General features: G+C 33.2%; 1 protein-coding gene across 7 annotated transcripts in view; it reads left to right on the plus strand.

Moving 5' to 3' along the window:
- The window catches only part of Neo1 (neogenin 1), a 233,109-nt gene that overhangs the window by 114,416 nt on the left and 91,195 nt on the right, over positions 1-27,498 (plus strand). For all 7 annotated transcript variants that reach the window (XM_076851062.2, XM_076851066.2, XM_076851063.2 and 4 more), the window contains exons 6-7: positions 22,216-22,370; positions 24,467-24,587. In XM_076851062.2, coding sequence (XP_076707177.1) covers positions 22,216-22,370; positions 24,467-24,587 — 276 coding nt within the window. The remainder of the gene's footprint in view (positions 1-22,215; positions 22,371-24,466; positions 24,588-27,498) is intronic.

Below are 27,498 nucleotides of genomic sequence, written 5' to 3' on the forward strand. Positions count from 1 at the left end.
TACTGAATCTCTTAAACTTTCAATTCTCTTTAGTTTCTTCCTCTTTCCTTAATAAAGGGATGGTAGAATTAGGAACAGCAAGAAAAGTAGAACAGTTCTATAATTTAAAAATATCTTCTTTCTTACTAAAAATTACATTCAGAAGCTCCAAAATGAGCAATGGCAAGATTTTCTTCTAGCGAAAAGAATATCTGGAAAAGGCATCTTACTGATTTTAGATTTCTTCCCCAGTTACCCACTTCCACCCTGTACTGTCAAGTGTTTAGTGATGACACTTTCAAGTAAGCTGAGTTTACATATAGTTATGGGATCAACTCCATCTGGTCCTAACAGGAATATTTTATCTGAATACAAGCAGTTACCTCAATTTATCTGAAAGCTGAATGCATCAAATAATAATGTAAATTCCAAGAATTAGTGGGGAGAAAAAAAGCTAAATGAAATCTATATCTATTTTGTCTTTTCCCCAATCCCCATCGTAACAATAACCAAGATTTTATGTGTTGGTCTTTTTGTCCAGACAAATTCCTTAGGTTGAGATTGTATCAGTGGGTTTCAAACTTTTTTAGAGGGAGTGCAAGAGGGGAAGACAGGGAACTCAAACAAAATCATACTTGGAAGCCAGACATTTAAAACAGATAAACATAGAATTTCTCTGATGAAAGTTGGGCAGTATGAAAATAGAATCCCCATATACTCCCATTCCTTGTTTTGATTTTTTCTTGTCAGTAATTACAAATACAGGGTTTCATTGCCTCTCTTAAAAATAATATCAGCTGGGTGTTGTGGCATACCCCTGCAATCCCTAGTGGCTTGGGAGGCTAAGATGGGAATCGCAAGTTCAAAGCTAGCTTCAGCATCTTAGTAAGACCCTGAGCAACTTAGTGAGACCCTGTCTCAAAATAAAAAATAAAAAGGGCTGGGGATGTGGCTTAGTGAGTTCCTGGATTCAATCCCTAGCACCAAATAAATAAAGAAAGAAATATAATAATATCAAAGATATTTTTCATGCATTTTCTAGGGAAGTTATATTCAATTCATTCTATTATCTTTCCCATTCCTTCTTCTTTCCCTCCACTCCCCCACACCCCACTGTCCAATCCAGTGAATGGATATTTGAATGGTAGTCAAGCAGCAGGTTCAGTAGACAGATGGCCAAAAAGACACCTTCTGCAAAGCAGCTTACTAGACTTGGGGCTTTTTGGCTTGAAGCTGAGTTTTTATGGTTAGGCCTGGGCTGGTGCAGCATACAGATGGGTACAGACTGCAGAGGAGGGTGAGCACCAAGAAGCAGCACCACCAGGGCCCCCAACTTCATCACCAGCCTCATAGGCACAGGGGGGCTCCACATTAAGAGCTCTGGCTCTCCGCAGGGCCCCATGGTGGTTGTGGTAGCTCAAGTAACTCTTAGACTTTGCAAGGGTCTCACTACATGTTATCAAACCAAAGGATGCAGCTTGAGAAGCTTGAGAGACGGGAGGATCATGAGTTCAAAGCCAGCCTCAGCAACAGTGAGGCACTAAGCAGCTCAGTGAGACCCTGTCTCTAAATAAAATACAAAATAGGGCTGGGGATGTGGCTCAGTGGCTGAGTGCCCCTGAGTTCAATCCCCAGTACCCCCTATTCCCCACAAAAAAAGGACCAAAGGGTGTGTATTTTAGCATTACAGGTCTTGCTGTCACTGTTGCAACTGTTCAGCTATGTCATCGTAACAGAAAAACAGCTTAGACTATACTCAGACTAATTAATGTGGCTACATTCCAGTAAAATTTTATTTATAAAAATGGACCACATTTTGGTACTCACTGCTATATAGTGTTCATTGATTTGTTTGTCTAGATCCCTAATTAATATTTAGTGGTTTCTGTGTTTCACTACTATAAGTAACACTGTTTTGTACATCCTGTACATATACATTTGTACACCTGTTGCTAAAGTATTATGTTTTAAGTATTGATACATCTTGCTAGATTTTACTTCAGAAAGATGTTATCACTTTTTTTATCCACCAGTAGTGAAATAGTTTCCCAACACCCTCCCTGTAATGGTGACAACAAGCTTTATAGTCTGTACAAATGGAATGGAAAAATATATATACCTTATTTTGCTTTTTAACAAACACATCTTTTTCATATTTTTATTGATTTTTTTTCTTTGTTTAGTCTTATTCAACAGTTTTAGAGTTGCTTTTGATTGACTTGTGTAATTTTTATGTATTCTGAATATCAGTTCTTTGACATATGAATTGCATGCAATCAAATATTTCACTTTTTAAACAGCTTTATTGAAATACAATGGACATAAAATATACTGCATATATTTAAAGTGTACAGCTTGATATTTTATATGTAAGTATCCAAAAAAAACTATCACTATAATCAAGATAATTAGCATTTATCACTCCTAAAACTTTTGTAAAGCCTCTTATAATCCCCACCTTTCACACCCACTGTCTTCGAGTAACTACCAATCTGCTTTCTGTCATTATAGGTAAGTTTGCATAGTCTAGTAGTTTATATGCATGAAATCACACAGTATGACCCCCCCCCCACTCCCCTTTTTTTGGTCTGGCTTCTCTTTATTCAACATATTGAGTTTGAGATTCAGCTGTATTGTTGTATATATCAATATTATTTCTCCCCTTTCTTTCTCAGAAGTATTCTGTGGTATGAATATATTACAGTTGTTCATCCATTCACCTATAGATGGATTTTGGGTTATTTCCAAATTTTGACAACCCAAACTAAAGCTATCATGACATCCTTTTAGTCTTTTAATTTTAAGACATGTTTTACCATGCAGAAAATGTTTATTTCAGTATAGTCAAATATCAGTTTCTTCCTTCTGGAATTGGATCTTAGACTGCATCCCCAGCCCCTCCTATTCTATGCCATGTTAATAAAATTGTCTCCCTTTTTTTTCTAAGACTTTTCTAGTGTATTTTTACGTTTTGGTCTTTGAACCATTTGGATTTTATTTTTGTATGTGGTAATAGGTAGAAATCAAAGTTTATTTTTTCTCAAATCGATTGCCTCTTCTCCTGATACCACTTTTGTCTCTAGTTATTTGAAATATCATCTTTATAGATATCCAGATTTCTTTGGTTCTGATGTCTAAATGCTGTATTAAAAACTTTATTAACAACTTTGTTCCTACATAAGTGCTGTACTGTTTCAATTACTGATATTTTGTTTTGAGGATTCTTTCATTCCTCTTTTAAAACTTTTTTTTCACTTTTTTTTTTCTTCCAGATGACTTGTAGTTTCAGTTTGTCAATTTTTGTTAAAATTTATTTTGAGGTATTAAATAGAATTTTATTGAATTTATAGATTAATTGCAAAAGAATTATGGTAGAACTTTTTCCTAGTCAAATGTAGGTATGTCTCCCCCCTTTTTAAAAAATTTTTACTTAAATATTTTAAGAGGTAATTGCAGAAGAGTTTTAAAAAAGGATATATATTGAAATATTGCTGCTGTGGCCCAAACCCCCTCCATGGAAATAATCATTACCATTAACTTCGTTTATATCCTGTCAGAGGTATTCTGTGTGTATTCCAGCAAACAAGTGTGCAAAACTAGTATGAAAAATATTACAAGCAATCTTGGAGATTATTGCCATCAGGGGCAGATCAACTTTTGTGGGATCTGGAGCAAAACTATTTTGAAGAACCTGTATAAGAAAATGAATACCAAAAGAGGTACCAAAATGAGTAGTTATTTAGAATGAGAAAAAAAAAAAACACAACAAATTAGTTTTTTAAAAACTACAAACTTTACAAAATCCAGAAAAAAAGGCACATTTAAAAATGCCTTTAGATAATTATGCAGTATTTGTTTTGGCTATATTTAATTTTGATTGTACAGTTATTTTTTGTGAGAATAGAAAGTTCATGTGGTCTTTTCCTCCAGTGTTTAGAATATGATCACATATCCTTTTTGTTTCAGTGTTGGGTCATGATAGTATAATAGGCTAAAGAAGCATTCCTAGAGCCCATCTGGTACTAGACAGCTTAAGTATACACAAAAGTCTTGTCAGATCACATAAATACATCCTACTAAACCCACTAACAATGTGTGTAACTCAGTTTCCTCTTGACTTTCCATGATTATAAAAATGTCTTCAGCCACTCTATGATCCCCTGACATAAGTGAGAAATCCAGGTTAAAGCAGCAGCAGTCTTAATGGGTTGTGTTTAAAATAACTTACTGTTGGGTGGTTCCCAGTCTTTTGCTACTTCAAACATAATTCAGGGAGTATCTTCATGTCTTTATGTAAATGTATGAGTGTATCTGTTAAATGGATTTCTGGAGGTAAAATTGCTGAATCAAAGAGTATATGCAACTTAGATTTTCATAACTATAGTTAAATTATCCTTTAAAATATTATGTCAATTTATGTCATCACTGAGATACATGACAATGTCTATTTCTCCCACATTTATCAACCAAGTGAATAAAAAGTATCTTAAAATTTGGACTTGTACATTTTTTGCAAGTGAGGTTCAACTTATTTTTTTAAATATATTTAGAAGTTCTGTGTGTTTCCTTTTTGTGCACTGTCCATATGTTTTGCTCATTTTTATTAAATCTTTTATTAACTTTTTAAGAACTTTTATAGGAATTATATCTCAATCTGCTGCCCCTCTGTTATTTGTTATTTTATGATGATTTTTAGTTATATATGATTTTTTCTTTTTTTGAGGAGAGAAAGGGGGGGAGAGAGAATCTTTTTTAAAAAAATATATTTTTTTTAGGTGTAGATGGACACAACACAATGCCTTTATTTTTATGTGGTGCTGAGAATCGAACCTGGGTCCCGCCCGTGCTAGGCGAGTGCTCTACCGCTGAGCCACAATCCCAGCCCAGATTTTTAATTTTTCTGTGTAGTCTTCTTGGATCTAAGGGAAAAAAATCAACAAGCCCAAATCACGTATTTCCTATTCTCTACCCCTCTATTCAACACAGAACACTTTTGTGACCCTAGATGTATAGAGATTGTTTTCACACACATCAAGGAAGCAATTCTGCAATGGATATCAGCTGGGTATTCTGTAATTTAGTTCAGTTCTGACACTGTACTATCTCCAGGCAGATAGGGTTAGATCTCACAGGTTGAAGGCTCAGTCCCACAAGACTATCCCCTACTTCAGATGTGAATAACCAACCAGGTATAAATCTGGATTCCCATCACCCGCCTTCCTGAGTTCAGTTAAAATTTTTTGAAGTGGCTCATAGAATTCAGAAAACACTAATTTACATTTATTTGAGAAAATTTCAAGGGTACATATTAATGGACAGGTGAAAGAGATTCAATAGGGCAAGGTAAGTGTATAGAGTGGTGAAACTTCTAAGCTCTCTTTGTACATACCACCCTCCAGGAACCTTCACATATTTAGCTATTCATACTTCTGGGACCCTGTCTTCGGGGTTTTTATGGAGACGTCATTACATAGGCATGATTAATTATATCAGTGATCATTGGTGATTAACTCAACTTTCCACTCCTCTTCCATTTGCAGGTTAGTGGGTGGGGCTGGAAATTTCCCTCTAATCACATGGTTGGTTCACTTGGCAACCAGCTTCTATCCTGAGGCTGCCCAAGAGGCCAAGAGTTGCCTCATTGTAGGTAGGAAAGATGGTGGAATGAGATGAACATCATTACCCCTAGGTACATGCATGGCTGCATATGTGGTGCAACTCTACATCGTGTACAACCAGAGAAATGAAAAGTTGTGCTCCACTCATGTACAATGAATCAAAATGCATTCTGCTACCATGTATAGCTAATTAGAACAAATTACAAAAAAAAAAAAAAATTAAAAAGAAGGTTTTTATCACCCAGGGAATTCCCAGGAGTTTAGGAGTTCTATATCAGCAAAGTGAAATGAAGACCTGATACATATTTCACAGTATCACAGCTTTAACATATTTGTTATTTTCTTTTGTGGTTTCTCAGTTTGTGTCATATTTAGGTCTCCACATTTTTTTTAATTAAAAACTCATGTTTTCTTCTACTACTTTTATGGATTTTTTTTTTTTTTTTGTACTGGGAATTGAACTCTCAGGGACACTCAACCACTGAGCCACTTCCCCAGCCCTTTTTTGTATTTTTATTTAGAGACAGGGTCTCACTGAGTTGCTTAGCACCTAGCTTTTCCTGAGGCTGGCTTTGAACTTGCAATCCTCCTGTCTCAGCTTCTGCAGCTGGATCTGTTTGTTTTTAAACATTCAATCTTTGCAATGCATACAGTTTATACTAATGTAAGGAAAAAGGTATGAATCTAACATTTTTTTTCCAAGTGGTTACTTAGTTTTTAGAATTGCTTATTAAGGTTATCCATTTTTTTCCCTCTGACTTAAAGTGTTACATTAATCACATGCAATCTACATACTTGGGACTATATTTGTGCCTCCATTTTTTTTTCAACATTTTTTATTGGTACATTATAATTATACATAATAGTGGGATCATTATGCCATATTTTTATTTGCACATAATAACATAATTTTATCACTCTAATTCCCCTTTCTCTCCCCTACCCTACTCCTTCCCCTTTCCCCATCCACTTGCTCCATTTTACTGATCTTCCTTTTATTATTATTATCATTATTATTTCAGTAAGTACGCAATAGTTACATATAAAGGCAGGATTAATTGTGGATATTGTACATGGACAAAGCATAATTAGATAGATTTTGTTCTACAGTACTTCCTCTTCCCTTCCTTCCCTCTTCATTCCCTTCTTCTACTCTCCCTTCTTTTTTGAGATCCCTTCTTTTATTCCTTTAAAAAAAATTTTTCGCTCTCTCTGGCTTCCACATATGAGAAAAAACATTCAACCCTTGGCTTTCTGAATCTCGCTTTTAAAATTTAGCATTATGTTCTCTATTTCCATCCAGTTTAAACCAGCAGATGACATACTTTTATTCTTCTTTATAGCTGAATAAAATTCCATTGTGTGTATATATCACATTTTCTTTATCCATTCATCTGTTGATGGGCATTTAAGCTGATTCCATAATTTGACCATTGTGAATTGCACTGCTATAAATGTTGTGATATGCATATATTACTGTAATATGCTGATTTTAGTTCTTTTGGATAAATTCCAAGGTGTGTTATAGCGGGGTCATCTGGCGGTTCCATTCTTTTGAGGAATCTCCATACTGTTTTCTAAAGAGTGTCTGTATGAATTCTCAGTCCCACTCATAGTGTATAAGTATACTTTTCCCCGCCACATTCTCACTAGCAATTATTATTATTTATATTCTTGAAGACTGCTATTCTAACTGGAATGAGATGAAATCTCAGTGTATTGGTTTGCATTTCCCTGATTGTTATGAATGTTGAACATTTTTTCATATATTTGTTGGCTGTTTGTATTTCTTCTTTTGAGAAATGTCTGTTTAAATCATTTGTCCATGTATTGTTTATTGATTTATTGATGTCTGGTATTTCCTGATGTCTGGTATTGGTTAGTTTATTTATTTTGGTTTTAATTACTTAAAATATTCTAGTGAGCTTCATTCATTCAGAAGCTCTGGGACTTGTTTTTAAAAACAAGTTTTGTGAGTAGTATTTCTTTATAATTTTTTTTAATTTTTATTTTCAGATATATATGACAGTATTTTTTGACATATTGTACATACATGTAATATAACTTCCCATTTTGAGGTTGTACATGATGTGGAGTTTCACTGGTCATATATTCATATATGAACATAGAAAATTTATGTCTGATTCATTCTATTGTGTTTACTATTCCTACTCTCCCTCCCTTCCCTTCATTCTTCTTTGTTTAATCCAGTGTCTTTCAGTATTTTCTATAGTGCTGGCTTAGTGATCATGAATTCATTTATCCTTATCTTAGGAAGTTTTTATTTCTCCTTTGATTTGAATATAGCAACCTAGGTTGGCAATTCTTTCTTTCAGAGCTTGGATTATCTTATTCTAAGCCCTCTTGGGTTTTAGAGTCTAAGCTGAGAAGTTATTCAATAGGTTTGCCTCTAAATGTGACCTGATATTTTTCTCTTGAGATTTCTAATATTCTGTCTTTATTCTGCACATTAGGCATTTTGATTTTGATGTGTCTTGGAGAGCTTCTTCTTTAGTCTTATCTATTTGGAGTTTTATATGCATCCTGTATGTAGATGTCTGTCTCATTCCTAAGATTTGGAAAATTTCTGCTATTATTTTACTGAAAAGGTTCTTAATTCCATTAACATGTATCTCCATGCCCTGTTTAATCCCAATGACTCTTTTAAAAAAAAAAAAATTATGTGGTGCTGAGGATTGAACCCAGTGTGCAAGGCAAGGGCTCTATTACTGAGCTACAACCCCAGCCCTAATCCCAATGACTCTTAAGTTTGACCTCTTAATATTGTCTCAGAGTTCTTGTATATTCTAGTCATGATTTTTGTATTTATTGTTCTTTGCCACTTACTGAGTGTTGAAATTCATATATTCTGTCTTTGAGGCCTGAATTTCTGTTTTCTACATAGTCTTATCTATTGGATACTTCCAACTGAATTTTTATTTGATTTACTGTATCTTTCATTATCAGGAGTTCTGATTGCTTCTCCCCACCCCCGAATCTCTCTCTTTATTGAAATGGTCTTTCACTTTCTGTATTTGCTCTTAATTCATTCTTTAGATATTCTTTTAGCTGATTAATTGTTTTATTGATAACCTTATAACTTTGGGAATTTCAGCCCTTTCAGTGTCTGTGGATTTTGGGTTGAGTTATAAATTTTGCCTGTTTTCTCATTTTCAGAGGTCCTAGATTTGTACATCTACTAACATGAATTCCTTTTCTTCTTTAATGTGGGAATCCTTTATTTAATGAGTAGTTATTACTTTGTAAGAAGTCCTGTGCTGGCAATATATCTAGGATTCAATATATAGGTTCATCATGTTAATTTCAGCCTCCAGTCCCTCTTTGAAAGGAGAGAGTACCTCAAGTTAATAGTGGTAGCTTAAAAGTAAATCACATATCAACATATTCTGTAAATACATTGCCAGTAAGTTCTACAGGTCTCTTAACTCAAGAAGAACATGGTGAGAAAGAATATAAAATAAGCTGAAAGGGTTACACGTTAGTAAGAGTACACTAAATTGAATTTGAAGAAGGGATAAAAATAAAGAGAAAAGAAAAAAAAGGAGAGATGGAAGGAAGAGGTGGGGGATGAAGGGGAGATAGGTTAAAATGGGAAGAATAAAGTAGGTGCAGAAGAGGAAACTGAAGTTGAATAGTTATATATTGGAGACAGTAGGTTTTAGTTAATATCAATCATTTAATGCATTAATTATCATACAAGGGTTCAGATGACTTGTTGCTAAAGTTTTTGAAATAGTCTTTTGTACCTGGTGTTTCAAATTTTAGGAACTGCCAACTGTAAGATTTCATACTTTCCTTGATAGGTACATGTATAACTATTGATTGCTTTTATAGTGATTGCAAATTAGATTTTAAAATTTACATTTTCTAAGGTGTTTTTTTTTTTTTGGTTGTGTAAATATTAGAGACAGCAGTAAAAAACACAAGATGATCATTTTTTCCTGCTAGTTTATCAAAAGTTTGTATTTAGTTCTAATAGATTTTCAATTTGTTCTTTTGGCTTTTTCTCTTAAAAATGATATAATTAATACTATCATTATTAAATACCATATCAACAAAGTAAATCCTCCTTTATTGCCCCTTCCCCATTCCCACCCTTTTCCTCAGAGGATACCTGCTGTCATCAATTTAGTGTATATTCTTATCAGTGTCTTTTAAAAATTATTTGTGTGTATTTACATATAAAATATAGTTTTTCATTCAAAATAGAGTTGTATCATCCAATTTGCTCTGAAAAATTCCTTGTAACTTTTTAACCTTAGAATTTTTCCATGTTTGTACATTTAGGACTACAGTCAGCATTTAAATGACCAGTAGCATTGCTTATCAAAATTTAAAATACATATGGGCCACATTGAAGTCTTGTTAAAATGCTTATACTAACTCAGAGGGTTTGAAGTGGGTGCAGAGATTTTGTATTTCTAACAAGTTTTCAAGTGATGCCAATGCTATTGTCTTATATTATACTTCTGTAGGAAGGATATAACATATGCCTCAGTTAGATGTGCAGTAGTTTGTGTAATTATTATAGCTATTCATTGAATCACTGAGGTTTTTTTCTCTACTACAAATAGTATAATAATGTATATTAGAATTTCTCCAAGAAATTTTTTGAATATTCCTTCAGTAGGTGATCATTTCAATGTTATATCCTGGGAAGAGGAGTCTCCAACCCTTCCCCGTATTTGTGTGTCTTCGTTTTTCTTATTTTATCGAATTAGTTAATACCTGAAGTAGAATATTCAGTAGCCTCATTGATAGTGAATCTCTGATAGGAATATATAATTGGTGCAGACTTGATAATGTTTATCAAAATTTAAAATATGAAAACTCCTTCATCTGCTTATTGCCTCTAGAAATCTGTTCTTCCAAGCTCTTGCACATGTATACAAAGATGATATAAAAGGATGCTTTACCTGTAATAGAAAAAATCAAAAGTAACTTTTTTATATCCATTAATAGGAAAAAGGTTAAATTATGACATAGTCATGTATCACTTTGCTATTAAAGAAGAAGTACCTATATATGTACTGATATATAAAGTTTTTAAGAGAGAGACACAGGTTGATCCAGTTGATATTTTAAAAAAACAAACAAACAACAGTTGTTTTATGTGTTTTTAAAACAAAATATTTGGAAACTTCACACATCAAAAATATTAATAATTGTTTATCTCTGGGGAGGGTAGTATTGTCACGTGGTTTGAGGCTTGGTTAAACCTTCCAGAATGAATATTGCTCAACATTCAAAATTTGAAAATGCTGAAAAGGAAAGTAAAGAGATGGAGAAAAGAAAGAAAGCAAAAGGTACTCTCAGTTAACAAACCTAACCAACAGAAAGAAAATCAGAGAGAAGCAGAGAGTAGACAAACCCAAACCATCCAGTAATGAATAAAATTTTCTTAAATAGGCAATGCACAAATATAGTAAAAAATCAAATGGTACATGGGGCTGAGGTTGTGGCTCAGTGATAGAGTGCTTGCCTAGCATGTGTGAGGCACTGGGTTCAGTTCTCAGCACCACATATAAATTAATAAAGGTCCATCAACAACTAAAACTTAAAAACAAAATCAAATAATACAATGATGAAAAACTTACACCCGTTTGGATGTCCTGTTTCAAAAAACAAAAAAGAGCAAGTGTTGAAAAGAATATGAAGAAATTAGAACCTTTTTGTACTTAGGGTTGACCCTAAGCCAGAAGTATAGCTGCTGTTGACAATAGTGTGGTGGTTTCTCAGAAAATAAAATATACATATATAATTACCATTTGATCCAACAGTTCAAAAGCATTGGAACCAAGGTCTTAAAGAGATATTTTACACTTCACAGTAACGTTATTCACAACAGCCAACATGTAGGAGCAACCAGTGATATGTGAATGTATAAACAAAATGTAGTACATATAATTCAACACTGGGACATCAAGCAAAGACTAACTATATTTTATCTTGTTATGGAAGGGAAAACTATATTTAATGAAGGTTTGGGGGAACTTTTAAAATTAAAAATAATGTGTAGTTTTTCAAATGTAAGAGCTATAGACCCTGAGACCTCAAATTTGAAAAATATTGTATTGTAATTCTGTGATCACAAATCCAGCTTGTAAACATGAGCGTAAATATGGGTGCTAAAGTTACATGGCAATTAAGATTTTACAGTATTTTACACATTTAAAACTTATGCAGAAAACTCAGATTCCCAAGAAGTAGATTTATAGAAAACTAATAGTTTAAAACATTGAATTCTTGAGAAACTTGAGAATTCTTGAAAAAATTTCTTATCCTTAATGTCTATTTCTTTTTTTTTAATCTTTATTTTATTTTTATGTAGTGCTGAGAATCGGACCCAGTGCCTCACATGTGCTAGGCGAGCACTCTATCACTTGAGAGGCAGCCCTGCTCCTTAATATTTAACTCTGTGATAGTGCTGATTAATGAAAATGTTGGAATTTATCCCACTTATATTAAACTAAAGTCTTGAGCAACGGTTATGGTTTAAGCCACTGTTGCTTCAGTGATAAACAGGGCATGCTTTCAGGGACTAGAAATAGAGAGAAATGGGGCCTATGGATCCTGCAAACATTCTTTAAGAAAATGCTTTTTTTTTTTTTAATGAAGTTGCATACTTTTTAAAAAAATATTTTCTTAGTTGTCAGTGGACTTTATTTATTTGTCTATATAAAATAAACTCAGTGCCTCACACATGCTAGGCAAGTGCTCTACCACTGAGTCCCAGCCCCAGCCCTTGAAGTTGCATATTTTGTTTGTTATTGTGCAGCAGAGCTGTTGCTTAGGTGTATAAAAATAGCACCAGCAAATGCAGTATATTATAATTCACAGTTCCCATGTCACTGTGAGGCCTGTAGGATCAAGGAATATTCCTGGAGATTACTGAAGAAACTGTTTATCTTCATTGGGAAGCTTTCTCTCAATGTTAGAGGGCTCTAGTGTATTTTTGTATGCTATAGGAACCAGTACCTATAGAAAACTTGTGATTAAACTGTTAAAATCCCTGAGGGAATTTTGGTCTGTTAAATATGAAATTTTTATTTATTTTTGTTTTAAAAATTTTTTCAAGAACTAAGATGTCAGTTTGTGAATTACAGAAAAAAAGCTTAAGAACATCAAATGTGCATTTAAGCCCAAATGGCCAGAATTGCTTTATTTCTCTACTTAAAGTGCGTAATAAGAATTTCAATGCTTATGAACTTAAAATCAAACAATAGAAACTCCAACATTTCAGAGATAATATAAACAAAATTATTATCTTCAAAATCACAACATAGTAAAGTAACCTTGAAACATTGGTGTTGGGCCTATATTATTTTCTGTTTGAGTGGCAATTTCCAGCATTATATAACAATGACGGAAATTAAGTGATGTTTCTAGTAAAAGAATTTTGCAAGTATAATTTGTTTTAGTATCAAATTCTACTTGTATATTTAGCAATTAAAATTACTCTTGTAATAATGATGGCATTAAAAGAGATAGGAAGCTGTCAGAGAATTTGAAGCTTCATTATCTCTTCAGTAATGAAATGCATAATCTTCCATTACAACATTTATTTTCTTATGGTAATTGACTCATTTGTTCTCTGGTTATCCATTTAACTTCCCAACCACAAACATCTGCTCTTACATTGTGTTTAATTGGTGTGAAAACTATCTTCAGAGTAGTTAAAATCCAGAGAACATTTTAAAGGCATTATTTTACAATTTATGAAAGAGAAAAGTAAATGATGAACATTGTTTATGATTTTTCTAATAGCCTTTGAAAGACTGTTTACTGAAAGGACATGCTAAAATTATATTAATTTGACTTTTTAAAAAGAGGATTTTGTTCTTTTCCAGAATTATTTACTCAGCCTCAGCAGGAGGAGCCCAGTCCCAGGGGCTCAGGAATTTGTCAGTTCTTTAATAAAGGGACCTATCTTAGTTATTGGCATAGGCTTTGGTGGTAGAAAAAAATTAGCATGCTGCCATTTATAATCTAAAGAGAGATGAAGATAAATTGTGTGATTGTGTGTGTGTGTGTGTGTGTGTGTGTATGTTGGTTATAATTTTAAAAATGATAAGATAAACTATAAAAATTAAATGGTTCCTTATAGGGACATAGGACAGGAAAAACAGGATTAGAAGTTAGCCTTATTTGAATATATCTTGTTTTTCGTAGATTTAAAAATTTGCCAAGTAATTCCTGAGAATGGGAAATAAAAATGAAACAAATTACTCTAGGTGTATATCTAGTTTGCAGTGTAGCCACATGAAAAGTTACAATTTGAATTGAAAGTTGATATTCAAAATAAAATAGTAATTGGTCTACATATACCTAAAGAGAGGTACTCTCAGGTTTAAAAGAACTGCAAAAGTTTCCAGTTTTTTTCTGTTTTGTTCTAGGTGGAAATGTTTATTCTGAGACTAAGAAGGTGTAAGATAGGGCTAGGGTTGTGGCTCAGCGGTAGAGCACTTGCCTAGCATGTGTGAGGCCCTACATTAGATCCTCAGCACCACATAAAAATAAATAAATAAAATAAAGGTATTGTGTCCAACTATAATAAACAAATAAATAAATAAATAAAAAGAAGGTGTAAGATAAAACAAATGAGTGAGTATGTTAGTGTCATTGAGAGCAGAATTTTTTGTCAGGGAGGAAAGGAGATAAAATTGTAAATTTAAGACTCAGTTAAAAATTATAGTCTTGAATTTAGTTAGTAAGTCATGTTGAAGCTTATATTTTAAAAATACAGAATTGCTGCCTTTGTCCATGAAAAGGGCCTTAAAACAGTGAACAGAAAATACTGAAGATCATTAGAGTCATATAAGACAGCACTGATATGACCTGCTTCCAGCAAGCTCAGCCTTCCCTTCATTGATCAAAGATGGGATGATTTTGTAATTAAAATAATAAAAACTTGAGTGAATTGAAACAAACCAAATAAATTTTAAACCCCGGAACACATAATGATGCTTTAAAAAAAAGAAAAGAAAGAGGGGCTGGGGTAGGGCTCAGTGACAGAGCACTTGCCTGACATGTGTGAGGCACTGAGTTGGATCCTCTGCACCATATATAAATAAATAAATAAGAAATAAAGATACATCAACAACTAAAAAAATTGAGGACAACCACCCATTTACAATGTCCTCAAAAAAAAAAAAAATACTTGGGAATCAACCTAACAAATGAGGTGAAAGACTTATACAATGAAAACTACAGAACCCTAAAGAGAGAAATAGAAGAAGACCTTAGAAGATGGAAAGATATATCCTGTTCATGGATAGGCAGAACTAATCATTAAAATGGCAATATTACCAAAAGTACTCTATAGGTTTAATGCAATGCCAATCAAAATCCCAATGGCATTTCTCGAAGAAATAGAAAAAGCAATCATGAAATTCATCTGTAAAAATAAAAGACCCAGAATAGCAAAAGCAATTCTAAGCAGGAAGAGTGAAACAGGCGGTATAGTGAGACCAGATTTCAAACTATACTACAGAGCAATAGTAACAAAAACAGCATGGTACTAGTACCAAAACAGGCGGGTAGACCAATGGTACAGAATAGAAGACACAGAGACCAATCCACAAAATTACAACTACCTTATATTAGACAAAAGTGCTAAAAGCATGCAATGGAGAAAGGATAGCATCTTCAACAAATGGTGCTGGAAGAACTGGAAATCCATATGCAACAAAATGAGACTGAATCCCTTTCTCTCGCCATGCACAAAAGTTAACTCAAAATAGATCAAGGAGCTAGGGATCAAACTAGAAACTCTGTGTCTGATAGAAGAAAAAGTTGGCTCTAATCTCCATCTCATGGGGTCGGGCTCCAAATTCCTTAATAGGACACCCATAGCACAAGAGTTAAAATCAAGAATCAACAAATGGGACGTACTCAAACTAAAAAGTTTTTTCTCAGTAAGAGAAACAATAAGAGAGGTAAGTAGGGAGCCTACATCCTGGGAACAAATTTTTACCCCTCACACTTCAGATAGAGCCCTAATATCCAGAGTGTACAAAGAACTCAAAAAATTAAACAATAAGAAAACGAATAACCCAATCAACAAACGGGCCAAGGATCTGAACAGACACTTCTCAGACAAGGATATACAATCAATCAACAAATATACAAAAAAAAATGCTCACCATTTCTAGCACTCAAAGAAATGCAAATTAAAACCACTCTAAGATACCATCTCACTCCAGTAAAAATGGCAGCCATTATGAAATCAAACAACAACAAGTGCTGGCGAGGATGTGGGGAAAAGGGTACACTTGTACGTTGCTGGTGGGACTGCAAATTGGTGCGGCCAATTTGGAAAGCAGTATAGAGATTCCTTGGAAAGCTGGGAATGGAACCACCATTCGACCCAGCTATTCCCCTTCTTGGACTATTCCCCAAAGACCTAAAAAGAGCATACTACAGAGATGCAGCTACATCAATGTTCATAGCAGCACAATTCACAATAGTTAGACTGTGGAACCAACCCAGATGCCCTTCAATAGATGAATGGATAAAAAAATGTGGCATTTATACATAATGGAATATTACTCAGCACTAAAAATAACGAAATCATGGCATTTGCAGGGAAATGGATGGCATTAGAGCAGATTATGCTAAGTTAGCCAATCCCTAAAAAACAATTGCTGAATGTCTTCTTTGATATAAGGAGGATTACTCAAAACAGAGCAGGGAGGAAGAGCATGAGAAGAAGATTACCGTTAAGCAGGGACGAGAGGTGGGAGGGAATGGGAGAGAGAAGGGGAATTGCATGGAAGATGGAAGGAGACCCTCATTGTTATATAAAATTTACATATAGGAGGATGTGAGGGGAAGGGGTGAAAAGAGAAATGAGTTACAGTAGATGGGGTAGAGAGAGATGATGGGAGGGGAGGAGAGGGGAGTAGGGGTAGGAAGGGCATAGGAATGGCAGTAGAATACAACAGACACTAGAATGGCAGTATGTATAAATGTGGAAGTATAACCAATGTGATCCTGCAATTTGTATACGTGGTAAAAATAAAAATTCATACCCCATTTGAATCAAATGTATGATATATGATATGTCAAGATCATTGTAATGTTTTGAGCAACCAATTAAAAAAAAAAGAAATCCTTAGTGATCAAATTAGGGTGAGGATATTAGAAAACCAAATCATAGAAAACTATGGAGAAAGAATCAAGCATTTATCCTGCCCTTTTATAATAACTGTACTTTAGGATAACCGGATAATCGCAAGGTTATCCTATTAATTAATTGAGGAAATATAATAAATAATTGAGGGGATGTTTCTCTTTATAGAAAGAATGGTGGAATATTAGTATTTTGTAAAAGAGTAATTATCAAAGGCTGTTAACATTACAAAAAGGAGACACTCAGTTACGAACATCCAGATGGAAGCATGTGGAACTGCCTATGAAGAGGTCTTGGTGGGCAGAGGGGAATGAGCTGACTCGCAAGTGTCTACATTTAGTACAGTGAGCATGTTAAATACCACCATGGCAATGAAGTCAGCAGAAGACGGACTCCACCAAACTCCACAGGACAAATAACTTGGTTTCTGAATAAACAAATTACTAAGAAAAGTAAGAGATAAAGAAGGAACCCATGAATTAAAAGAAACTTTAACAAATTCATATGTGAATATACCTTCTTTGCCCAATTCAAATAAAATAAATCAGTTTTTAAAACATAGGCAAATTAGGGGCTGCAGTTGTGGCTCAGTGATAGAGTGCTTGCCCGCATGTGTGAGGCCCTGAGTTTGATCCTCAGCACCACATAAAAAAATAAAAAAGGTATTGTGTCCAACTACAACTAAAAAATAAACATTTTTTTTAAAAACTTAGGCAAATTAGTAAAATATGAACTTGGACTGAATAATTGGTGATATTAAGAAATTATTTTGGATACCAGCCTGATGATGATATTACGAGTATGTTTAGAAATGGGAGTTCTTGACTTATAGAGGCTCTTGAATATTTATGTATGAAATGATATATAGTACCTGAATTTTGCTTTCAAAAGAATCTGGGAGGGATAGCAGCAAGGAATGAGATGGATTTGGGGTATAGATAAATCAGTATTGATGCTGTGTTGATAATTGTTGAAGCAACCTAACAAATACATGGGAAATTATTATTTTATACTCTTGTATGAAATAAAACATTGTTTGTTTGTTGTTTTAAAAAACAGATTTTGGAGTTAGGCTTCCTGGGTTCAAAATCCAGATCTGTCACAAAGCTGTATAACCCTACAGACTAAGTAAGTCTCTCAGTGTATTAGTGCCTTTGTAAAGTGGAAATCATATAATAATACCTAAATAATGGGATTTTTTAGGGGGGAATAAATGTTAATAAGTAGAAAGCAATCATAGATGTTAGCTGTTATCATATATTAAATATACAAACTGAAATGATAAAATCACAGTAGTTAAAGATTTTAGTGTACTTAGGAATAGCGTAGAGAAGCTTATTGTACTTACTTAGTACAAGAGCAAACTGAAACCCATGGTCTTTAAATCTCTGTGTAGTACAATCCCTGTTTAGAGGAAGAACTCAATTCTAGGTTTCCTGACTTCTAGTCATTAGAAATGTCTTACAGTAAATTTTTACTGAAAAATAAATATGTAAGAGTCAAAAGACAAAATTTAAACAAATTTAGTTAAATGATCCCATTACCTTTTATTAATGATTTATGAATCAGGCAGCATCTCATTTAAAGAATAGATAAATGTTACACTGGGCATGGTAGAAAAATTGGTTTTTATAAAGTAGCTTGAGCAGAAACAAGGAAAAAGCGTAATACAAAGAGCATATTGTTTAACACCAAGATACTACATGTTACTTTTCTTGTAGGGGTTAAAGCAGAGGAGGTTTCCTTATCATGCAAGCTAAAATTGGCACATGTAATTATTTGGCTATTATCTGTCTCTTCCAATTTCTCAAAAAGTCAGATAGACAAACTAGTGTCAGTTTGATGTTATAGAACCTTAGCATGAGTGAATCCATTTTGGTTTGGTCTGTTGGGTCCTAATGCGGTAGCTCAGGACAAATCAGTGGCCTCTATGAAGTTTCTTTAACACAAGTTTATTTAACATAACTTTAATTATTAAAGAGGAAGACTCAGGATTGCAAATATTTATTTTTCTTACAATTTATTGCCATTCGAATGAAAACTCCAGATTGTTTTTTTTTTATCTATTTGCTTTGAGAAGGAACAGTGAAAACCTAAGCTGCGTCTAAATTTATTGGAAGGGGGCTAAATAAACATGTTAGGGAATTTTTGAGGAAGTAAAGGAATAAAAGTAGAGTACTTGTTCTACCAAATAGTAAAACATTTTGCATAGTTACAATAACTTTATGGTTCTAGTGTAAGAATAGACAGATCAGTGAAACCAGCTAGTATCAGAAATAAACCCCTTCAGCACATAGGCTTTTATTATTAACTTTCAAATCATTTGCTCTTAGTGGGGACTACTAAGCTTTCCATTTAGAAAAACACAGGTGGAAAAAAAAATAAATTAAAAAAAAAAAAAAGAAAAACACAGGTGGATTAGATTATTTCATAGAAATACTGAAAGAAAATGTTATATAGAAGCAAGGAAATCTTTTTGGAGTTAAAAAAGAATAATGAGATATGGATACCAAAATGAAAAAAAAAATTATAAATTTTACTACATAAAATTTTAAAACTTTAGTAGAGTAATATATGCCTTAAGTTATAGGTAAAAGAGAAAACTGAGAAGAAATATTGATGGCATATAGACAAGGGATTCTAGTAGTTCACCTTATTAGTCAGGATCTAGTCAAGGGCCAGAAATCACACCAGGCATTTTAAAAGGGAAAATTTAATACAAAAGAATTATTTATTTTTGTGTGTGTATATTTTTTTAAGTTGTAAATGGACATGCTACCTTTATTTTATTTATTTTATCTTTATGTGGTGCTGAGGATCGACCCCAGGGCCGGACACGTGCTAAACAAGCACTTTGCCACTGCCCTACAACCCCAGCCCTACAAAGAATTATTAATGAGTAAAATGTTTACTAAAATGAATAAAACCCTGAAGAATAAAAAACATATTAAATGTAAACATTAGCTACTACTGTCTCTTGAGATGAGGGAGAGAATCCAAAAAGAAACAAAATGGATGGGGCTTGGATTGTAGCTCAGTGGTTGAGCCCTTGCCTAGGGTGCTGGAGTCACCTGCACCTCAGCACCACATTAATAAACAAACAAACAAATAAATAAATTAAAAATATATACATTAAAATATATATTAAACATTTTATATATAGTATACATATTAAAAAAAAGGAAAGAAACAAAATGGAAGATAGCTCTCCTTCAAGCCTGCCATTCAGACCTTGTTGGGGAGAGAATAACTGCTGCCCAAAGACATATCAGTGGGCCAAAGCTGATCCACAGCTGGAATGCCACAGGTCCAGGTTGGTTTGTAGAAAGCCACTTGCTGGGATGCTAATGGCCTCCTGATGATGAACAGAAAGTTGACTGCTAGAGTGTTATGAGCCAGAGCAGGTGTGCTAGATACTAGTTATAGGAATGTTGTGGTTCAGAGATGGTACTCAGAAAGCCTCCTGGTAAAGTAAACTGGAGAAACTTTTGAAGGGTGATCAACAGTGGATCTTCTGCAGAACTTCTAGAAGCCATGACAGACACAAAAGAAAAAAAAAGTTACACCCCAACCTGAAAGATAAGCCCTTTTTTATGCCATGTCATTCAGTGCCCCTCCAGTATATTAACAAAGAACCAGCTGGCAAAGTTCCACATCTAGTTTTGCAAAGACTGGTGGATTTGGATTTGGTAGGCTATTAATCTAAAACTGGTATTTTATGAAGTTCTTATATATACATATAAGAAAATTGTGAACACTCTAATTGAAAAACGGCAGAGTACTTGTATAGAAAATTCACAGAAAAATAAATGGCTAGCCAATGTTAGAAGCATAGTCAAATTCAATATCAGTATATTTTACATTTTCTGGATTGAAATTATTGTGAATGCATGTTGTTTCTTAAGGTCTACTTGCCTGGGGTTGTGTGTGCTCTCAGTACTCTTATTCTTCATTTATTGAAGTTATATTGCTCGTTTGGACTTCTTTATAGGGCCTGCCCTTCTCTAGGGAGTGCAAAAGGGAAAAGCAGATTAGAAATGAAGAAATAAAGCTATCAGCATTCCTAGGCAAAATGATTCTTTATGCAGATAATTCCAATTTGTCTATACAAAAACTAATAGAAGTAATAAGTGAGTTTACTGTGGCCACAGAATAAAAGGCCAGTAAACACAAGTCCTTTACACCTCTACATACTAGCAGTGAGCAATTGGAAATTAGGAATGTCTTAGAGCTAGTGTTGTAGCGTAGTGGTAGAGAGCTTGCCTAGCATGTATGAGATCCTGAATTTAATCCCTTGCACACCCCCCTCAGATTAAGGTACCACTTCCAGTAGCATCCCCCCAAATTTTTTTAAATACATAGGGACATAACTAGCAAAGTTTTAACAAGGTTTACTGAAATCTAAAATATTGAAAGAAATCAAAGTGTTAAATAATTGGAGATAGAAACCATGTACATGGAAAGGAAGACTTAGTGTTGTTAAAATAAAATGTCAAGTTGCCACAAATTCAACACAGCCTCAATCAAAATCCCAGCAGGTTGGGCACATTTTAGCTCACTGGTAAATACAGCTGCGGCTGTTATCATTGTTATTTACTAGAATTAGCCTATAGTGGAGCTTGCTGCATTTGATACAGTGGGTTGCTTGTCATTTGAAATGTTCAAATAGAGATCAGTAAGACCTTATGCTAAGGGTGCTATATAGGAAATTACGGCATTAGATAGGAAATTGGATTAGATGATCTATTTCAACTTTTCTAATGAAAAATTTTATGAATGTATTATTTATAGGTCAGTGATTTACATCTTTGGGGAAAGAGAGATACTATCATTCAGGGTTTTACAAGTACATATATGTTTTCTATAGTAATCCTAAAACATTTCATGTAATAAAGGATGTTACTAATATGAATGTGTTACATGAGTGATCTAAGGCCTCTAATGACATTTGTTATACTTTTTGTTGTTGTTGTAGTTCATCAAGCTGACTAAAAAGGAAGATTATGTCAATCTTTTAAACTCTGAATTTTAATTATGGCTCTTCCAAAGTAGTATAAATCTCAGAGAAATATACTTTAATATTCATTTTAAGACAACTTATAATATTCATATTTTCAGTTGCCTAGCATGTATGAGATCCTAAATTTCGTCAACCTAGTAAATATTTCTCAATATATATCTCAGAAATTATCATTATAAGTTAATTATTTTACCAGAAAGTTAATTTTTAAAGATATTGTATTCTTAACATGTATTTTAAATATATATTGGTTATATGCTTTTATAACAATAATAAGAGAACTTCAAATAATAAGTAAATAACCCGTGGATTCTGGGATTTAAAAAATTGGCTGAAATATGACTAGTTACCTATTTTTACTTTCTTAATTTCAATAATACCTTGATTGAAATATGAATAACTTTTATTTTCATTAATTTCTTAATTTCCTTTCTATTTTAAAGCCCAACCTGAGTTCCTGAAACAGCCTGCTAATATATATGCTCATGAATCCATGGATATTGTATTTGAATGTGAAGTGACTGGGAAACCAACTCCAACTGTGAAGTGGGTCAAGAATGGGGATATGGTTATCCCAAGTGATTACTTTAAAATTGTAGTAAGTATTTTTTCAAAGAAGTACATTTATTTCTGAAAACACTATTTTTAAATTTAATCACAAGAAATGTTATATATACCAGTGTATATATTGCAAACAAAGAAAAAATGGAAAAATCACAGCAAAATTTGCATAGAATGTAATTTCTTCATTGGCTGATGAGAAAGCTTATCACGATGTATTTTCATAGCTTATGTGAGGTCAAATCAGCAAATCAGTGACTGAACTAAAAACTTTTAAGAGTCTACCAACAGTCTGGTGTTCTTACATAGCTGCCACCATTTCCTGGAGAGTAATTTGTGTGTGTGTGTGTGTGTGTGTTGTGTTGTGTTCCCAATTGTCTTGACAACTTTTTATACACAGTGTGGAAATCTGTCCCTTAAAGTGTGGAAAGATGATTCCTTTGAAAAAATATCAGTAATTATATATAGACTACAAAATCTTAACCAAAGTCATATACTGATGCCAAACCCTTCAAAATTAAGATGACCTAATGTCAGATAATTATGTGACAGTAGGAAAGATTCTTTAAAAAGTAAGTACATTATTACATGATACCCCATAAATATGCACATTTTTATGTATCAGTTAAAAATTATAAGTGCTAAATATATTAAGAATCTTAAGCCATAATTGCTTTTTACTTTATATATGTACATATATGAACTGCTTAGTAGACATTATCTAGTAATAATACATCATCATTAGCTAACATTCTAATAAAAGAATTATCCAAGTTTAAGTAATAATAAATATTAATGTTATACCTTAAGATTTATACATGACATTCATAAGAAATACCAGAAGTAATTATAGTTGTTAAAGATTTAATAGCTTGTTATAAATTTGTCATAGAAGTAATTCATTCTTTTTTCGGGGGTTACCAGGGATTAAACTCAGGGGCACTCGACCACTGAGCCCTATTCTGTATTTTATTTAGACACAGAGTCTCACTGAGTTCCTAGCACCTTGCTTTTGCTGAGGCTGGCTTTGAACTGGTGATCCTCTTGCCTCAGTCTCCTGAGCCACTGGGACTATAGACATGTGCCACTGCACCAAGCAGTAATTCATTCTTTTTTTAAAAATATTTTTTAGCTACACATAGACCCAATATCATGGGTCTTTTTTATTTTTATTTTTATATGATGCTGAGGATCGAACCCAGTGCCTCACATGTGCAAGGCAAGCGCTCTACCTGTGAGCCACAACCCCAGCCACAGTAATTCATTCTTAAAGAGAAAGTATTTTCTACTTTTGAAATTCATGTCATATTACAAAAAATAATTCATAAGTATTTAACATTAAAATACAACCTGAATTAGTATTTTTTATTTTATCAGTATATGCACATTATTGTAGACATTTTAATACCATTTTTATAGGGCTGGGGTTGTGGCTCAGTGGTAGAGTACTCGCCTAGCACATGTGAAGCACTGAGTTTGATCTTCAGCACCACATAAAAATAAAAATAAAAAATAATAAATTAAAATATAATAAATAATAAATATATAAGAGAAATAATAAAATATATAATAAATAATAAAATTAAGGTATATATATATGTATATATATATGTATACACACACACACACTCCCATACACATACATATACCACATTTAGTATACAAGTAGCAATAGTTGGCATTCATGCAGTGCTTTGTAGTTTAAGGAAAGCTCATATGTTTACAGTTTCATTTAATTTTGGGGAGTCTAATCTGTTAAGCTATTGAAATTAAAGATAATTTTAGAAAAATAATACCTTAAATTCACTAATTGAGACTTTATCCATAGTCACATTGTATTGTTTGCCAGGTATTTTTCCAAAGAAAGATGTACGTTTGCAAACACTGAGGATAAAACTTTCTGTAGGTGTTAGGTTCTTCACTGTAAATGACAGTATGTACTGCTGTAGTCAGTTAAGTCAGTACCTTGCTGATACTTTAATATAAAATCAAGTTAACACATAATTAGGTAATATTAAATAATTGAATCATAACATTTTATTTGTCTTTCTTCCTGAAAAGAATATATCCTTCAAATTTTGAACTCATTTTCCAATTAAATTATAAAATTTTACATGTGTTTTTCTTTCTTAGAAGGAACATAATCTTCAAGTTTTGGGTCTGGTGAAATCAGATGAAGGGTTCTATCAATGCATTGCTGAGAATGATGTTGGAAATGCACAAGCTGGAGCTCAACTGATAATCCTTGAACATGGTAAGAGGGGCTGAAATAGACAAAGGAGGCTAACTATGTGTTTGAAGAACCACATTTCAGGATACCACATTGTCAGCCTATTTGTAAAGGTCAATATATGGCATAACTAAGAGAAAAAGAATGGCAATTTAAATCATTTCTGTCATTTAAATTTACATAGAATCACAATGTCAGATAATGTTGAAAAGAAACTGGTATTAAGAAAAACTGAACCAGTTGTAGTCTTATATAAATTAATATTTTTTTAGAATTCTGTCTTTTTAATCTTGCAAATATATTTCTGCCTTGTAAAGATTAAAAACTTCTTATACCGTTTATTTTGCATTGAAATTTTCTTCACTTTTTGCAAAATAAAATTAGCATGCCTTTTTTATTATTACCAAAAGCACATATGGGTGCTATACAACATTCAGTCAACACTGAAAAGTATAAAGAATCCCCCCTTCCCCATTACTAGTCAATGTAAAATCAGGGAGAACACTATAATTAGAGCAGGGAAAGCTTAATGTAAAGAATTATTAGTTAGCTGGGTAGTGCATGCCTGTAATCCCAGGGTTAGGGGGGCTGAGGCAGGAAGATTGTGTGTGAGTTCAAAGCCAGCCTTAGCAATTTAGCCAGGCCCTAAGCAACTCAGCGAGACTCTGTCTCTTAATATAATATAAAAAAGGGTTGGGGATATTGCTCAATGGTTAAGTGCCCCTGGGTTCAATCCCTGGTACCAAAAAAAAAAAAAAATTATTATAATAGATACCAGTTAATAAAAAATACCAGTTAATTTTATATAGACTACAAAAAACTTAACCAAAAGTCATATTCTGTTATATGATTATTTTCTCATATTAAATTACTGAAAGTTAAATTATTGAATTAAAACAGTTTTGCATCAAATTGGTAAGGGAGACCATCAGGTACATTATTTATTTTATCTATCTTTAACAACTAAATTATTTTTCTTTTTGAGCATTTCTCAAGAATTAATGAAAAAGATACCACTTTTATTTTCTTATTTTTTTTTTTTTTAAGATACCACTTTTAAATGTCTTTTATCCAAGTCAGATATGGTCAGGTACTAATGTGGTTCCAGGAAGAATTTCTGTGACAATTGTAGCCTGATGAGGGAAGCTAATTGGCAAAAATGACACCTACTCTGACATCTCTTTAAAATAGCATATAGGATTTTTATGTGCTTATTTTTGAAAATATAGGTGGAGTACTGTTATAAAAGACATAAAATATTAGAATTGCTTTTTTCTTTCTATGTTTGTTTGTGATCATACTCTTCCTCATTCATTGGAAATGGTTTAAGAACCATGTCACTTTCCCATCTTAGCAGAATGCCTGAGAACAATTACCAAATAAGATACCAGCAGAATCCATGAGGTAGATGGGCTTATTATTATTTTTTTTTTTAACTAATGGCAGTGACTTTTTTCTTTGTAAACTTTCTGGCTATCTTGAGGTATATTTACATGGAATTAAGTAAAAGAACTTTAGCATACTTATGATTACCATTATAAATCTAACTCTAACAATGTAGATGATTGATGATGCTAGGAAGTCCCTAAATTAATCCTAACTGGGTTCTTCTCATCTTGGATGGTATAATAATTATAGTCATAGTGTGTGTGCTTTTTTTTCTTTTTGAGAACAATGTTTTATGGACTGCTGAAAATTTTTAGTGACCTTATCAGGAACTCAGGGATGTATTCATGATACATAGATAAGAAAGAAGAGAAGGATCATGTTATTAGTTTTGTTTTTTATTTTGCTGTTTTGTGTGTGGGAGGGTGGTTTACTTATTTATTTTTGAGGCAGGGTCTCACTTATAGTTCTGGAACTATAGGCACACATTACTGTGCCTGTCCTTTTTACTGCTTTGTTATAATTTGCAAGATAAATGTTTATATGGGAAGGCTAAAAGAGGGACTGTAACAACTTACAAGATCTGATCTCTGCCTTTCTGGAATTTATATTATAGTGAAGAATGTAAAGAGATATATTACAACTTTAATACCAGTCCAGATTAGGTTTATTTTATGTTTTATGGTACAAATAAAGCCACTACAATTCAGAAGAGAAGAATTCTATCTGTGATCAGGGAATGTTTTTCATGTTAGATGTCCCCTTTGTAATAGGACTTGAATGTTCAGATTTCCAGTTGTTGATTTAAAAGATTATCTGAATCAGCATGGAACTAGAACAGAGTACCTGTTTTTGAAAAAAGGTGGCCTATAAAGGCAGAAGAGGATCTCAATGCTGTCGTAAGTTAGGTTTAATTAGAATACAGGCTGGTCCAAAGAACGTTGTTATGAGACAATAGTGAGATGATAATAAGTACATGTACTAAACAAATGAATAAAGAGGGTTCTAATAAACAAACACTAATGGTTTCTCTGAGTCAGATTATCAACTGATTGAATATTAAACATTGTTGTAGAAAAGTCAGAGATACTTCCAAGGTTTTATCTGGATGAGTGGAAGAATGATGATGCCTTTCAAATATAGAAAAGGAAGATGAACTGAAGTGGAAGGGGCTCTCTACTACTACTCAGGATGTAGAATATACAGAGAACTTTTCCTTTTCACTGCAAGAAAAACTTAATAAACTACAAAATCATAACTTCTCTCTTTTCAGAGAGGTGAGCTTGCAATGCAACCTAGTAACAAATTCTAAAAAAGGAAAAATGAAAAGGAATGTAGTTATTTGAATTATTTTACCTTTGGCATAGCACAAAATAAAGAAATGGCTACCAGGAAAGTTGGCAAGAAGAAAACTTAAAAAATTTAACTAATTTTTCAAGGCCAATTATGGGCTAGTTCCAAGGGTTCCACATTACAAAAGGGGTTCACATTTGCTTGCAGATAGTTTTCCCTTGGGCTCCACAGAGTACTCCCAATTAAGAGAGGGGGC

Source organism: Callospermophilus lateralis, chromosome 3 (assembly GCF_048772815.1).
Source record: "Callospermophilus lateralis isolate mCalLat2 chromosome 3, mCalLat2.hap1, whole genome shotgun sequence".
Lineage (NCBI taxonomy): Eukaryota > Metazoa > Chordata > Mammalia > Rodentia > Sciuridae > Callospermophilus > Callospermophilus lateralis.